The 16,774-nt window shown below is 37.5% G+C and overlaps 1 protein-coding gene across 1 annotated transcript in view; it reads left to right on the top strand.

Annotated features, from left to right (window-relative positions):
- The window catches only part of nrm (neuromusculin), a 697,165-nt gene that overhangs the window by 43,817 nt on the left and 636,574 nt on the right, over positions 1 to 16,774 (top strand). Inside the window, exon 2 of the mRNA XM_074109606.1 lies at positions 11,774 to 11,891. Coding sequence (XP_073965707.1) covers positions 11,831 to 11,891 — 61 coding nt within the window. The 5' untranslated portion in view covers positions 11,774 to 11,830. The remainder of the gene's footprint in view (positions 1 to 11,773; positions 11,892 to 16,774) is intronic.

Raw genomic sequence — 16,774 nt, 5'->3', positions numbered from 1 at the left:
AATTAAAATTTTGTCATGGTTAAGTAACAGGTCACATACGTTAATACCTCCCTTAAAAAAGCCTGGCTGCCGGTAACACACTGTATAATAAGCGAAGTTATCGTTAAAGTGTCAATTAGCAGGCCGTATAGCACGGAGATTAGATGGCCGTTGGGGCTGGAAAGTTCTCGAATGAATAATGTTTGTCAGAATGATCGTTTGTCATAACTCTTTTTTCTCTGAATCCAATAATATGTTCAGAGTTGTTCAATTCACAAACCTAACCTAACCAATAGTTTTCTATAGGACGACAATTTCAAAATTTCAGAAAAAATTAAGGTTTCCGTGGGAAACAAATTATGACAAACGATGATTCGGACAAAAATTACGGTATGACTTGCGAAGAGTATGCGAACTTTGGCGCTCCCATATGGATTTGGATGACGATGAATGAAAGACAAAATCGACGGCTGCAGCTAGTAAAAATAAAATAAATTTTGATCATTTTCAAACGGAATCTATCATTATCAGCTGCAGCTGCGTCCACTTTTGGATAAAGGCCCTCGTAGGTCATCTTAGAACCTGTCTCCTGTCTCCTAAAAAACCTCTTCTTCTTCTTCCTTGGACCACAAGCGCAAGGGGAGTGAACAAGCCGCAACGCTAAGGCAGGCGCAGAATGAAATTGCCTTTTCACGTGGCCAAGCGCGAACCGGTAACACCAGTGTAATCCCAAAAACCTACGGTTATAAATAGTCATAATTCATAATAAAATAATGCTTTGAAATTTCGGAATTGTAACTCATCACGAAGAATTGCGAAACTAAAGTGGCAGTGGGCGGGGCACATCGCTCGCAGGACTGATGGCCGATGGGGTCAGATAAGGTTCTCGAATGGCCTCCGCGGACACGGAGACGAGTTGTCGGTAGGCCTCTAACGAGATGGAGCGACGACCTGGTTAAGATTGCTAGATCGCGGTGGATGCGGAAAGAACAAGACCGGTCTGAGTGGAGAGCCTCGAGGGAGGCCTATGTCCAGCAGTGGACGTCTTTCAGCTGGCATGATGATGATAACGAAGAATCAATAATTTAGGGACTTAATCACTACCCTAAATTGTCTGAAATCAACTACATCCTAAGCTGCCTGAGATTTTGCATACATTACATTTTTCACTTTAAATGACGCATTATTCTTTTTCACAATTTGATAACTTTGGGTTCTTTTTACTCAGATTAATTAGCACTATTGATAAAGAAAAAAGGGTCCTTAATTTTTCTGTTACTTTTGTGATCTTTACAAAATGGTCCCACAAAAAATTTCATTTTTTTTTATTCGTTGAAGTCAAAAGTGCTCGTGATTCTGAGTAAGAAGAACCCAGAATTAACTTATTTTGAAAAAGTAAAAGTATTTAAAGTGAAAATGCCTGTCTATCGAAGAAAAAATAAATGGTACCGAATTGATAATTTTATAAATCCCTTTAATTAGAGTCAATTGAAACCATATTTAAGTTCGTTACGTAGTTTAATAATAATTATGAAGGAGGACTTACATTATTATGAAGGAGCAGATGGCGGGAAGCGACTTTGTTTTTAAACTATATGTATATGTACACAAAAAGATGTAGTAGGTAAGTAAGATTTATAAAAAAACACGCAAACGATACCGCAGTAAAAAGCCAGTAACTCAACCCGGCCATAACAACCTTAAGCGCCCCACTATATCCCCGTATGTATGTTTGTCTCTATGCAGCTCTCCTGGGGGATAAAATATCATCCCTTTAACAATATCCTGGAGGGTAATGGAGTTATCCTTGTTGAAAATCCATGCGTTTCTTGTTATAATGTATTTTACTCGCCCTCTTGTTTCCCATGGGAATTTACGTTTGTTAGGATCATAGAGGGATCGTCTCGCCTAACGTTGTTTGTCCTACTGTAATGTGTGTGACATTTTAATTATTTTTGCTTATTTATTTGATCGATCATTCCAATTTCTTAATTTTAACTTTTTGTCCATGTTTTTACCCTTGATTATTGTTATTATTATTTTTAAATTTAATTCTAATTTTATTTTTGGCTGAAAATTTATTGTAACATACCACTCTACCTATTATTATTTTTTGTATACAATTTGCCGATCCTTTTGTGAATTTGTTATGATTACCTGACATCTATTTATAACGTGTTTTTTCATAAGGTAATAAATAAATGACACTAACTTAGTAGCTTCGAAGTGGTAGCGTTTCGTGTGCTCTGCCTACCCCATTTGGGAATGCAGGTGTGATGTTGGTGTGTGTGTGTGTGTGTGTGTGTGTGTGTGTGTGTGTGTGTGTGTGTGTGTGTGTGTGTGTGTGTGTGTGTGTGTGTGTTGTAAATCTGTTACTTCATCACTTCTAAACCGGTAAACCGATTTGGATGAAATTCGGTACACAGATAGTTTGATTTGTAGGATATAGGATAGTTTTTACTCAGGAAAAATGCGTAGATCCTGAGGGATAGCGATATTCAAATTTGGCGCGAATGGCGTCGCGGGTAGCGGCTAGCTTTTCATAATATAGATCAAATACTCGTAACTTATTATGAGCCAAATATAACATGTAATAAATGATATTTCACAAACGTCCTAATGAAGGTAAATGAAGCAAATCGAGTCAATTCAAGAGCAAATTCATTATTTTATCAAAGGGCCTACATTAGAAGGACCTTCAGAATATTAAGTAAGTACCTATATGTTTTTAGGATAAAATTATTATTCATTGAAAGCTTTCCATTAATAATAAATGTGATCAGAATGTGGAAGCATGATCATCATCGTCATCATCATCATCATATCGACCGTAGGACGTCCACTGTTGGACTTAGGCCTTGCCCATAGGAAGCATGAGAGCATGACATGTTATCAGAATCTGTTATTTGTGTCTGTGTTTCTCGGTAATAACATTTTGTGAATCAAAGACCTACTGTTGTGGTCGGATTGATTTAAAATCGTATTGGTAAGTTAAACAACTCAGGAAAAGACAGAGACAGTGAGATGTATTTGTAAATACCGAATAGAACATGCATGACGAGAGGATGATGATGATAATGGTAAACAAAATTTGAGTACTTTTTAATCCATACTAATATTATAAATGCGAAAGTGTGTGTGTTTGTATGTTTGTTTGTTTCTATGTTTATCCGTCTTTCACGTCGAAACGGAGCCATGTATCGACGTGATTTTTGGCATAGAGATAGATTGTGGGCCACAGGCTAGATAGGCTACTTTTTATCTCAGAAAATATCCTAGTTGTGTGCATGTAATTTATTTTTATTATTAGCCTATTTTTGTGTCCCACTGCTGGGCAAAGGCCTCTCCTCTCTTGCTCCACTCCTGCCTATCAAAGGCGAGCTCCCGCCATCCAAGTCGTCCCTACATCTCCTCTTCGGTCTGCCTCTATTACGGATACCGTAATGTAATAAATAAGTAAATAAAAATATTATAAATGTGAAAGTGTGTGTGTTTGTGTGTTTGTATGTTCGTCCGTCTTTTACATGCTTTTGGTAAAATTCACAGTTCCCGAGGGAACAACCGCGCGATAATCGAATTCCACGCGAGCGAAACCGCGGGCAAAAGCTAGTTATTTTATAAATGAAGCCTTATCAATGTGTGTTATCGAATGAAAAGGTAATATTTAAAAAAAATACCATAAATTCATTTTTCAACCGATGTTTTTCCTTTGGCTATTATATGTTTATATTTTTGGAAAAAATTATATACGATGTGGCAAATTCAGATATTATCAAATACCTACCGTATTGGCCATATACTACATTTCTCTTAGCTCCGTTTTAATGAAAGCTTACCCTTATTGTAAACATGGACTAGCCATGTTTCAATAAACAGACAAGAAGAACAATATTTGCGTGCATCTCCTCAAATACACCAACGCATATTAGTCTGCTGCATCTGGCTAACCCATTTTGCGAGTTGGCTATGTTTAGTTACATAGTGACTTACTAGTGTTGTATAAACGTAGCTACGATTAGGTTGCAGGTAAGTAATTGTTTCAGTCCATTAATATGAACCTCCGCAAAGTAACACCTTCTGGTTTAGTTTGAAACGCGTCAGTGTAGTGTGGTAGTTATGATAGATAAGTTTGTGTGCTCTCTCTTACAGTGTGAAGGTAGAGGAACATACATTTTCTACTAATTATTCTTTAATTACCACCAAACATCCACCACCAAAGAGGTAACACATGTATTTTTGCTATAAAATTAGCCTGCATAGTGAAAAAAAATCTATGTTAGGTTACCAATCCTACCAAAAACAATAAGTAGCCGTATATTAAAATAAAAACTTTGTGTGTTTGGTTGGCCAACCTGGCGCCCATCCGAAATTTGACAGATCGCGGGTAAAAATATCAAAAAAATATCTACCGCTACTGGCTACTAACTCTGCCAAAAAAAGTAAGAAATTAAAAAAAAAAATTGGCGGGAACCTTGCGAATTTTCCATGGATATTTTTTGAGTGTGAATGTAAACTTACAAAAAAGAAATCATCGAGTGCTAGTGACATTTCTTTCCACAGAGGAAGTTTTCTTTCCTATTAATTGTTGTTGTTGTTGTGTGCTCTCTTCTCTTTCTGTTTTATTATTAATAATGTTTTTTTATTTATTTATTCTAAAATTATATTAACTGTAAAATATTTCTACGCCGATGACGGCAGAATATGCTGAACTAACACTTTTTACTAACTTATATTGTACCATATTCTCAGAAATAAATAAATGATTGATGATTGATTGATAGCATGAGTTTTTTTTCGTCTACTATTCCTGTAATAATTGAAAGAAAAAGAGATTATGCACCTCGCATTAAGTAATTTATATTGCCCTCGTGCTTTTTAAAGCCCTCGCTGACGCTCGGGCTCTAAATCGGCACTCGGTACAATAATAATAAATTTATACTATTCTTGCATAAAAGTAGCTATCATGAGGTCGCGGGTGAGCAAAGTAATTCTTTTGGTTCATTGATATGGACCTCCGCAAAGTAACGCCTGATTCAATAAATTCTTCTTTATTTAATACTTATGTTTACCCGCGGCTTCGCACACGTAAACTAGCTCCAGCAGTTGATTTGGAATTTCAAGATTTCACTAAATCCATGGAATCAAAGAAATTATATCGTGGTCTTCGTTCACGTTGCACTTAAAACAACTATTTCAAAAAACATGAGTCTAAACACCCAGTGGTTGAGATTTCAAGATTTTATCCCTATCCCATGGGAATACATTCCAAATTATTTTCATCCAAATCCTTCAAGCCGTTTAAGTGTGAGAAATAACAAATATACTCACAAACTTTTACATTTATAAAATTAGTCGGAAGTAGAATACGTATGTTAGTCTGTAAGTTATTTATTGCATGGGCCACACTATACGAAAAAAAAAAGATTTCATTTGTTTTTCGTTTTCGAGTCCCGGTCTTTTGGGAGGCTTTCGTGGGGGTATGGATCCAACACGTAGAGACCCCTTCGAGAAGTTTGCTGTGTCTGTAGCCATTATTATTATAACACTTCTGTCAATACGTATATGATACGTAATTAATAAAAATACGATGTTATATCGTAGCGGTGAAGTCCGTTGGTCGTAGAAATACTCGCCAGCAACAGTCTATGAATAGACGCGCGCATTCTTTATTGTGGATCTATAATCGTATAATAACGCGGTGTCGGCGGATAGACGGATCTATTCGTGGTCAAATTAAGGTCACGATGTAAAAAGTATGTTTAATAAAAGCTACAGTACCCTTAGTGTAAGTTTTCGGTTACAAAATACGTCTAAGGAAGGTCGTCAAAAGTCGTCGTAAGGAAACACGAACATCGCAAACGTTCCGTTAGAGGCGCTGTTCGTGTTTGCATACAAATTGAGATGTTAACGCGAACGCGATCGAGACGTATTTTGTAACCAAAAACTTACACTTGCAGAGAAATCTATAATACACAGGGGTTATAAGTTTTTTCATTAGCTAAAACAAGGCTAAAACTATGTAAAAAATATTTTACTTTCATATTTTGTCCAAATAAACAAAGATGGCGTCACATTTATCTGTCATATAAAAATTATCAATGAGTGGCGAAACGGCGGGTAATTATGGATTTGTGATATAATCTACGAAAACCCAAAACATTAGCATATTGACTTGCGCCTCGATCTGCGCATCGCACGTTGGCGCTTAATTATACCCAAGAATAATTCGCAAACAGATCCGAATAAATTTAGACAGAACGCGTCAGAGATGTATTTAGTATTTTACACGATCTCTGCCATTGAGATGATGGATGGACGCGCTGTGAACACGACGTGTTTACCAGGTTATGACTTGTTTCGCGTTAGAAGACTAATAATAATATAATATAATATAGCTTTATTTATTCCATATTTTAAATCATTTTATCACATTTAATTAATTTAGTTTATTGTATTTTAATTATATTACTTACATTACAATTTGAAATAATTATTTAAAACATATCATGAAAACACAAATAACAGTAATAAATTACTAAATTTCCAAATTAAATAAATTGATATGTATATATTTAAGTATTATATGGACCCCCTCCGGGTAAAAGCCTCCTTCAAAGAATCCCATTTTTTTCGGTCTTCCGCTATTCGTGTCCAACTTTTTCCCGCCACTGCCACCAGTTCGTCCTCCCATCTATAACCAGGTCTGCCGACACTTCTTGTTCCGCATGGACCACTCCATTTAAGAAGTCTTGAAGTCCATCTGTCATCAGTGTATCTGGCAGCATGATCTAGAAGACTACCTCAACAAAAATTGAAAAAAAAAAAACGGCCGAAAAAAAAACGCCGCCAAAAAAGACAAAAAGTAAAAAATAATTATGCACCACCTAGCTGTTACCCGCGACTTCATCTGCGAAGAATTCGTTTGTCCCTATCAGTTTTTATCTCGGTAAATTGCATAGTCCGCGCGGGATAGCAATAAACGAATTCTACGCGCACGGATTCTCTTGTAACAACTATACATTCCATTTACATTATTTCTTTCATAGTTTCATATTTCCTTAAAATTTTGAACTAAAACGTACCAGTTCGTACACGAACGGTTTTGCAGGTGGCCGGACCTTATGCAAGGTCCGCCCGGATTGCTACCACCAACTTGCTCGTTAATCCTGCCGTGAAGCAGCAGTGCTTGCACTGTTGTGTTTCGGCGTGGAGAGTAAGACAGCCAGTGAAATAACTGGCACTTAAAGTATTCCATCTTAGGCCTCTAGGTTGGCAACGCATCTGCAGATGGTATTATCTATATTTATGGGCGGTGGTGATGTCTTACCATCAGGAGACCCACTTGCTCGTTTGCCATCCAGTCGAATAAAAAAAAAACATATTATTATAATTAGTTAATTACAGTCCGACACCCAGAAAACTTAATTAAAAATCAACAAAGCAGATATCTGAACATTAAGGCGGTGTCAAGTTCACAAAGAAATGTATTTAAGTATTCTAATAATTAACAAATGGTCCTAGTATTTTACGGTTTATTCCAGTGAAAGAATGTATGTATTATGTAACAGGGAGTCTCTGATTATGAAGCATTTAATCCAAAATTCGATTCTACTCTGATAACTGAACTACTTCTGTTCTACAACTTTTAAAAAATATGACCACTTTTTTAATACAGATTTAATGTAATTTTTAACGTATGCAATACAATACTAAGGGATAAATTCGCCTTTGTTTTTTTTTTGTACATCTCTTTCTGTTGTTAATTGTAATTTTCATATGTTTTATGTACAATAAAGAGTTACAATACAATACAATACAAAATTGACAGCGCATGGATAAATTTCTGTTATCTTAGAGATGTCAAATAAATATAAAAAAATTGTTACAGCCCCCCCGTACCACCTTAACTCTCATGGCACTACCTGTACCAGCACAGTATTATACCGCTTAGATTTGAAAGATTTAGTACTGAATACTAGAGTATAGATTCTAAAGGAGGAAGTGTAAAATGTGTTACAAACACCTATTTGATAATTATAATGTAACTCTCACTTCGCTCGGCGATTTTGGTCAGATATAAACTTACCCCCTCGAAAGCATTAAAATTCAGAAAGATTTGTTACTGTTTCATTCAGTTACTCGTAGGGTTTTCTGACAGAATGTATCTAGATGGCGTTAGTAGCGTGAGATCCGTTCGATGTAACAGCTTGTGAGTGGATAACAGCGATAACACCGCCATGTCCGATACACTGATTGAGGCACTTGTCCCACCGCCGACGATGACCGAGAAGCGAGCAGAGCGAGTAACTAGAAACGAGTGTGCGAGCAGTGAAAAGCGAGTGTTCGAGCACGACGGGCGATTACTTGCTCCACTCGCTCGAGCCGGGCGGACGCCATGCTAATAGGGCTGAGCGAGTATCGCTGAGCTAGTTTTATAGCTCAGCGAGTTTTATAGCTCTTGTCGCTGCGACAAAAGATGTAAGAGCGAGTTCTCGCCGGCAGTGTGAACCGCCAGCGATCAACTATTAATATATATGTCTCTTTTACTCACACAGGATCTTATATCTTTTGTTCGTTTCTTGAGCGAGAAAATAGTCGATAGCCAATCGTTTTCTCGCCGGCGGTGAGACAACTGCCTTAACAATTAAACTTTGAGCATCAATAAATGATCTAAATTGAAGATTCTTGAAAATGTTGCAAAACAAAAGTAGCTTAGTTCTGTGAGTAGAATCGAACCTTAAATTTAAATCCCCATGGTCAGACACCATGTAGAGCACATTAAATTATTGGCTTATTCTATGCACAGTAACAATAACACCAAGCTGTTCTTGCTTTGGGATTATATTAATTGGTGACTATGTTAATAGTTTTCTTGATTTCCATTAAGTTTCATTTTTTTTTTTTTTTTTTATTCGATTGGATGGCAAACGAGCAAGTGGGTCTCCTGATGGTAAGAGATCACCACCGCCCATAAACATCTGCAACACCAGGGGTATTGCAGATGCGTTACCAACCTAGAGGCCTAAGATGGGACACCTCAAGTGCCAGTAATTTCACCGGCTGTCTTACTCTCCACGCCGAAACACAACAGTGCAAGCACTGCTGCTTCACGGCAGGATTAGCGAGTAAGATGGTGGTAACAATCCGGGCGGACCTTGCACAAGGTCCTACCACCTGCAAAACATGCGCTTCGGAAACGTTTGATGAGAGAACAAAAAATATTCTATAATATTAAATAACATAATTATGTATCTACAAAATTTTGCGATAGGATAATGTATAACGTTTTAAACTTTCGTGATTCTCACTCATAGTCAAAATAACATATACGGGACTTATCACGCTATTTTTACATAAGTAATATTTACCTACCATATTTACCTCGACGTTTTGGCAACGTTACAGTTGCCGTGGTCATGAGTAGACTGAAGTGTGGGGTGTCAAGTTGGCCTAGCAGCGCGAGTTCTTCGAACTACCCGCACTTGATCACTAATAGTACCGGCACTCGTATCACGAACTACCCGCACTTGGTCACTTTTATTAGTCACCCTATCACACCGACAGACAACACTAACAACGTTCGATCGTCCCACCGAACAACGTCGCGGTAAATATTACTTGTGTAAAAATAGCGTGATAAGTCCCGTATATGGTGTTTTGACTAGGATAATGTATGTCCAACTATTGTAGTTATGTCACTATAGTAGTTTTACATTTTAAAAGTTGATAGAAATCAGGAACATGTATACATACCGTATTAGTTTCGACAATAAGTACCTTCCGTTCAAAAACAAAAAAACAACTTTTTAGGCGGCATTTTATCGAAAATTCCCTCCAAGCAAGTGCGTTGGTTATTTATGATAAGGGCGGCAGTATTAATCCTTATCCAAATAAATGAATACAATGCCCAGTAAATTACTTTTTGAATGATTAAAATCGGATATTCCATTCGAAAGATATTACGAATTTAAAAATGCGCCCGGCTTCGCGCGTGCATAGTTTTTGGGAAATGGAACTGAAAAGTGTTATGAAGTTAGTCTTTGATTAGAGATCTTTTTTGAAAATTGTGCCGGTGCGAAGCCGGGGCGGGGTGCTAGTGTACAATTTTTTGACACCAACAGAAAATAGCTAGCAATTTTCCCCTATTTTTATTTTAAACTTGCCTTTGTATTGTAAGGTACGCGCTAGAGCAATCCAACCCGACATATCTCAACAAATAGGATTCCCCATACTGGGAGCCCAGAAGGGACGGAGGCCTACATTTTTCATACCTACCCATTTTCATAGGAATTTTTCACCCTAAATTGTATGTTGGTGGAATTATTCGTGCTATCGTGTTTGGGGTTGAATGTGTTGGGTAAATTGATATGAAAAGGGTTGAATAAAAGCTAGAAAAATAAATTATCTATCACTTCATTCTGTTTTGTAAAAATGCTGAAATAAAAAAAAACCTCTGTCTTTTTAGGGCTTGGCTTCGAGTGTGTTGGTTGGGTGTTTGCGTGTTTTCTATTTTAAACAGTTAATAATTGTATCCAAAATACAAACTGAGACATGGATGCATAGAAAAACCAGAAAAAGAGACCAGCACTGGGAATCGAACCCATGCAGGTCCTCAGCAATCCGTGCTGCGTGCTATAACCCCTAAACCACTGCTGGACAGGAATCTAGACACGAATTTTTCCTATGCATACATATTTCAGGTTGAGAGAGAGAGAGAGAGAGAGCAACATTTATTTACACATATTCGATACAGATAAAAATACATTAGATTGAAAAGAATCAAAAATAACATCGAATAGTATAAAGTGGAAGTGGAGGTTGCTTATTTCTACTATGCTACTTAAGCAGCAGCACTAGCGACATCTATGTTTCGTCGACAGACGTCACACTCTTTCGGAACTAACCGCTCACCCAGACAAGAGATGTCGCGCTACTAAGCAATCAAATTATGATTGGTTTTTGAGTATTTGTATTTTTTATTTCAACTCCAAATTTGTTACTTTTACGGGTATCCCGTGAAACCATATCCAAAATACAAACTGAGGCATGGATGCACAGAAAAACCAGAAAAAGAGGTCAGCACTGGGTATTGAACCCAGGTACCAGATATTTTGGATATGGTTTCACGGGATACCCGTTAAAGTAACAGATTTGGAGTTGAAGTAAAAAATACAAAAAGACTCCAAAAACCAATCATAAGTTAATAATTGTTCAAAATTATTGTTTTTATCGGTGAAATGGGCCGCATTTTTAATATTGATTCAGAGTTGCTCAGCGAGCTACGGAGAGAGCTATGCTCGGGATTTATCTACGGGATCGACTCAGAAATAAGAAGATACGTAGAGAACGAGGGTCACCGACATAGCCAAGCCAATTAGCTCGTTGAAGTGGCAATGGGCAGGCCATACAGCACAGAGAACAGAAAGCCGATGGACCGAAAAGTTCTCGAGTGGAGACCACGGATCGGCAAGCGCAGCGTAGGACGTCCACCAACGAGATGGACGGATGAACTGGTTAAAGCCGCGGGTTCACGGTGTACGCAGGCCGCTGCCAACCGAAGCAACTGGAGGTCTATGGGGGAGGCCTATGTCCAACAGTGGACGTCCTACGGCTAAGATAATGATGATGATGAAATAAATAAATCAGCCCACATCCACCCACCGCTCTGTAAAAGGCCTCTTCGTTTTCACGCCACTTTGCCCGGTCCTATGCTAGTCTCATTCACAGTTTACCAGCCAGCAGTAGCTGCAGTTTTTTTACTTTAAAGTTTTTTATAAAGTATTTTTTCTTGCAGGTGACCTGATGATGTGCTAGTGCGACAGTGTTATGTGCGAGTGACGGTGGACACAAAATGGCGCCCTTGTTGATTGTGCTTGCTCTGCTCGGCTGCTGCGGCGTGTGGGCTGATAAAGGTACGTAACATTATATTATAATATGGCGTATATAATTGAGAAGGCAGCAGGGCAACACCAGTAAGGTACAGATCTGTTACTCACGAAGGCCCGCCCCTCCACAGCTAATTATCAATGTGCACGAGTAAACCTCGTACTCACACGTTGTCTTAGTCTTAGTGTGCGTGACTGACGGTACGCTTGCGACTGAGAGCACTTTCGAGCTACGCACACATAGACTTGTCGTACGGATACGTTTACAACTACAATTATAAAATGTGGGGGCGCGCCTTCGAGCTTGGCGTAAGTGAACAGATCTGTAGCTGCCTACCCTGAAATTGACACTACACGCCTATGGACTTGCCCTTACTTTGGACGCGTAAAAATTTGAATACAGTGAGACGAAATAATCAAATGCAACTCACTATCTTTCTCTATCTTTCCGCAAAACGCCTGCGTGAAGTTGAGTTACGTCACTTGTTATTTATTTATTTCCACTACATTAATGGGCTTACAGTTTAAACTTAAAGCACTTATTAAGTTAGATAATACATAGACATAGACAAATCCAATCGTCCCCTTACAACCAGAATCGCTTATCTGCATGAAATGTAGTTTCGAGAAAACGCATTAAAGGTTTGCATGCTCTAAAACCTATAAAAACTAGTTATACTAAAAGCATCTCTGTGTTTATATTTAGATAATTATCCTTAATAGGATAGCGCTATGTTATTTACTCTATACTCGCGCTGAGATAGCTTAAAATAGGGCTTTTTCTTCAAAAGGTTATGCAGATAAGCGATTTTGCCTGTAGACACGTTTTTTTTTTATCTTCCAACTAGCAAGTTTACGCATATATAGGATAAACTATCATTTTAAGTCCAAAATTGAAGCATTTTTCGCCGAATACAGTGTTAAAATGCTTACATGTTTTATACAATTTAAGTTTTAGTTAAGTCTCAGCGCAAATAAGTGGTATTGGCTGTACACAAATCGGAATTTACCTCTTAAGCGCGCTTAATAGTGCAAAATATTTCTAAGATATTTGACTCTAGGCTTTTTTCTGTTTTTCTAGCTTATATGCAAGTGCATTATTCTGTTTGTTTTTATCATTCAAAGACATATAACTTGTATTTTCGAAAGAGTTCCATCAATCTATTTCAACAATAGCTACCAAATAGCCCAAAATATAAATAAATGAAACTAGCGAGCTATTTTAATATAGTATTTATATTTCTAGTATATGTGATATATTACGTTATTCCTTTAATGTCATATGTGCTGCTTAATACATTTAATTATAGAACTTTTGATTACATGCATACAACAAAAACATATTTCATTCAAACATTTTAATAAAAAGGCACTTAGCGTCTCAAGGCTCAAAGTAACCACTGAAACAGTCATGGAAAAAGAACCTAATGGTAATAACCATCAGGCTTCTTCTTCATCAAAACGATACGAAGCATGGTATTCAGTTTCGATGAACTAAATAGAAAAACATAGGTAAACCAGATCCAGCAGACCGTCGAAATGAACCGCGAGTGTCTTTTAGATACCACTATTTACTACTTCGTATCGTAGGTACGTCGTATCAATGAATAGCTTATCATGGCATAAACATTACGTTGTCACACATTTTCATTGTCTTGTATAGGTAATATTTTTATCAATTACTACATATCGTCTGACTTTTTGAGTTTTAATACCAGGCCTGTAACTTTCCAAACCAACCGTCGAAAAAGACAAGGCAACAGAAAATCGAATCCAAACTCTGTTGAACCTCTTTCAGTAGAGGAATTTAAACTACCTGCATTAAAAAGCTATACACTAATCCACTGCCAATAAGCGCAGCTAAAAAAATGAAGATTTAATTACTTTTTACAAAAAAAATGTTATACCGGAGATTCACCATGGCATGGTGTGCCAGTGCAGCTGAGACAAGCAGTGATGAAAAATAAACCGTTATATGGTAAGAATCATCAGTCTTCTTCTTCATCACTGCTTGTCTCAGCTGGCTACTCAAACCAGCCATGGATAATTTAATAACCTAAGCCAAGAACAATGAAATGTGTGACTACGTAAATGTTTTATGCCGTGATAAGCTTTTCATTGATACGACGTACCTACGATACGAAGTAGTAAATAAGTAGGTTATCTAAATGACAATCACGGTTCATTCTGACGGTCTGCTGGATCTGGGTATAATGTTTTTCTATTTAGTTCATCGAACCTGAATATCCATGCTCCTTATCGTCACCTGAAAGAAAAAACACTGTTAAATTACGGAATTGCTGTTATACATAGATCTGTTCACTCACGAAGGCGCGCCCTCTACAGCTAATTATTAATGTACACGAGTAACCTCGTAAGTACTTACACATTGTCTTAGTCTTAGTGGTGCGTGACTGACGGTACGCTTGCGACTGAAGCCATAAGGACAAGTTCGAGCTACGCACACATAGACTTGTCGTACGGATACGTTTACAATACAATTCTTATAGAATGTGGAGGGCGGACTTTCGTTAGTGAACAGATCTATAATTACCTAAATAAGTTTTTAACAAATTACTTATTCTATTCTTATTAATCGTGCTTTCAGCGTGTCCGAACCGACTAAGCTAGCTAGACAAAGTGCACACTACTTTACAATACAGCGCGAAACGTCTAAGCGATACTTAAGCGATTTTGGCTGTAGCGCTTCTTATGGTCGAAGCAAACATTGTTACAAGCAATATCGCCTATATTATATTTAGTTTGTTTTCGCTGTTGCAATAATTGAAATATAAAGTAATGCTGAACAGGCAAAACCTACTAAACATTATTTTAGCACTTTTAGGCAGTACTCAAATTGCATTTTTATTGAATCTTAACATTCCAAAATCGTTGTTTGACATTAAAATATTTTTGCTGTTGTAAAAAAAAAAATGCTGTTTAACCGACGCGTAGTGGTTTTTGTTGTTGATTTTCTTAAAAATCGGCTTTAAGTGAGCTTAAGAAAACGTAACTCGGTATTGGAGTATCGTACAGTAAAACGGGTTTCAACAGCATGTAGATCTTGGAAAGTACATTCTAACGATATATTTAACTCAGTTTTGCCCAAAAGTGACTTTAAGCGATTCTGGTTGTAAGGGCGAAATACATAAGATATAGAGCTATTAAAGCAGCGTGTTATTTCTAAATTATACGTATTACTAGTTATTTAAGTTTTTTTCTAAGTTTTCTAAATCAGTCGGGTTTTTTTATTTTCTTAATTAAGATTGGTTTTTTGGAATCGTTTTGTATTTTTCATTTCAATTCCAAATTTTTATTTTACGGTCATCCCGTAAAACCTAAATTGAAAATACAAACTGAAATATAGATGCACAGAAAAACCAGAAAAATTAGACCAGCACTGGGAATCGAACCCAGGTCCTGTACCGTTGACCAGCAGTGGTGTAGCGGTATAGCACGCGGTACGGAATACCGAGGACCTGGGTTCGATTCCCAGTGCTGGTCTTATTTTTCTGGTTTTTCTGTGCATCTATATATCAGTTTGTATTTTATTTTTCTAAAGCCAAGAGCACGCTCCCGTTGGCTCATAGAGTACTTATGTTAATTATCAGATTACCATGAAGATTTTCTTAACAAAACATAATACATTCGCTGATAATAACCTTTTAATCCTCTTAATGTATTTTCCATTCATGAAAATCCTTAGTGAAAACCCTTATACACATAAAAGCGTTCTTAGCGCGAAAAATAATACAGTATCATGTTAATATTACACAAAGCTATAACATAATTGTACATTGTAGCATATGGTAATAACCTACACGCATACAGACGGAAGCTATATGCGGGAAAGCTTCTTATTATAAGCTCTGGATTGAGCACAAATTCAATTTTACGGAGATCCGGCGTTCTCAATTTTCTAAACACTTGGCTTCGGCAATGAATTGTGTCACCTCCAGTAGGCTTGTAGTCTTCTGAATTCATAATCAGCCGGAAGATTGAACAAAGGGCTCCCCTTTAGAATACCATAATGAAAGACAACTCGCCTCTTGCACCCATCATCATCAGCCGGAAGACGTCCACTGTTGAACAAAAGCCTCCTTTTTAACCCCCCACACAAAAAGGTGTTATAAGTTTGACCGCTATGTGTGTCTGTCTGTCTGTGGCACCGTAGCTCTTAAAAGGATGGACCGATTTGAACGCGGCTTTTTTATGTGAAAGCAGGTTTTCTAGCGAGGGTTCTTAGACATTTTCATCAAAATCGGTTTAGCCGTTTTTGAGATAATAAACTTTGATGTGACAAAGTGGGGGTTTTCCAACTTTTTGTTGATACCGTTATGGAGCGTTACGGTGAACGACAACTCGCCACTTGCATCCACCGGCTGCCCGCAACTCTCACACTGACTACTGATGGTACAGGTGGGCTTTCGGTTCGTGGTCGCCACTCGAGGACCTTTTTCCCCCAAATCTGAACGGATATCGGCTTTTCCACTAAGAAGTTTGATTTTACAGCTTCAAGGGACTGTAGAGTATACTCGTATGGTTTTAATTTCAACTCGATACCTCCACGCGTTCCCGAGATAAAGGGACTTGACGGACAGACGAACAAAAAAGTGATCCTATAAGGGTTGAGGTACGGAACCGTAAAAACATTAAAACAATACAATTTACATAGTTAACTATTCAGGGTTTTTATCCTACAGTTCTATGGTGATCAGACTGTCTATTTGCGTACCTTGTTGAAAGAATGTTGGTATCCGTTTATTTGGCAACCTGATTCATTTCGCAACTTCTCATTTCGCAAACTCTAAAACTTCAAAGGATTTCTTTCAGGGCCATCATGTAGAAATCTTTAGGTTAGGTTAGATTAGTTTAATAAAAATCCTGATATATTTACAGTTTCAGAAATA

The sequence above is a fragment of the Choristoneura fumiferana genome, chromosome 29, assembly GCF_025370935.1.
Source record: "Choristoneura fumiferana chromosome 29, NRCan_CFum_1, whole genome shotgun sequence".
NCBI classification, from domain to species: Eukaryota; Metazoa; Arthropoda; class Insecta; order Lepidoptera; family Tortricidae; genus Choristoneura; species Choristoneura fumiferana.
This window is presented reverse-complemented; position numbering and strand designations above follow the sequence as displayed.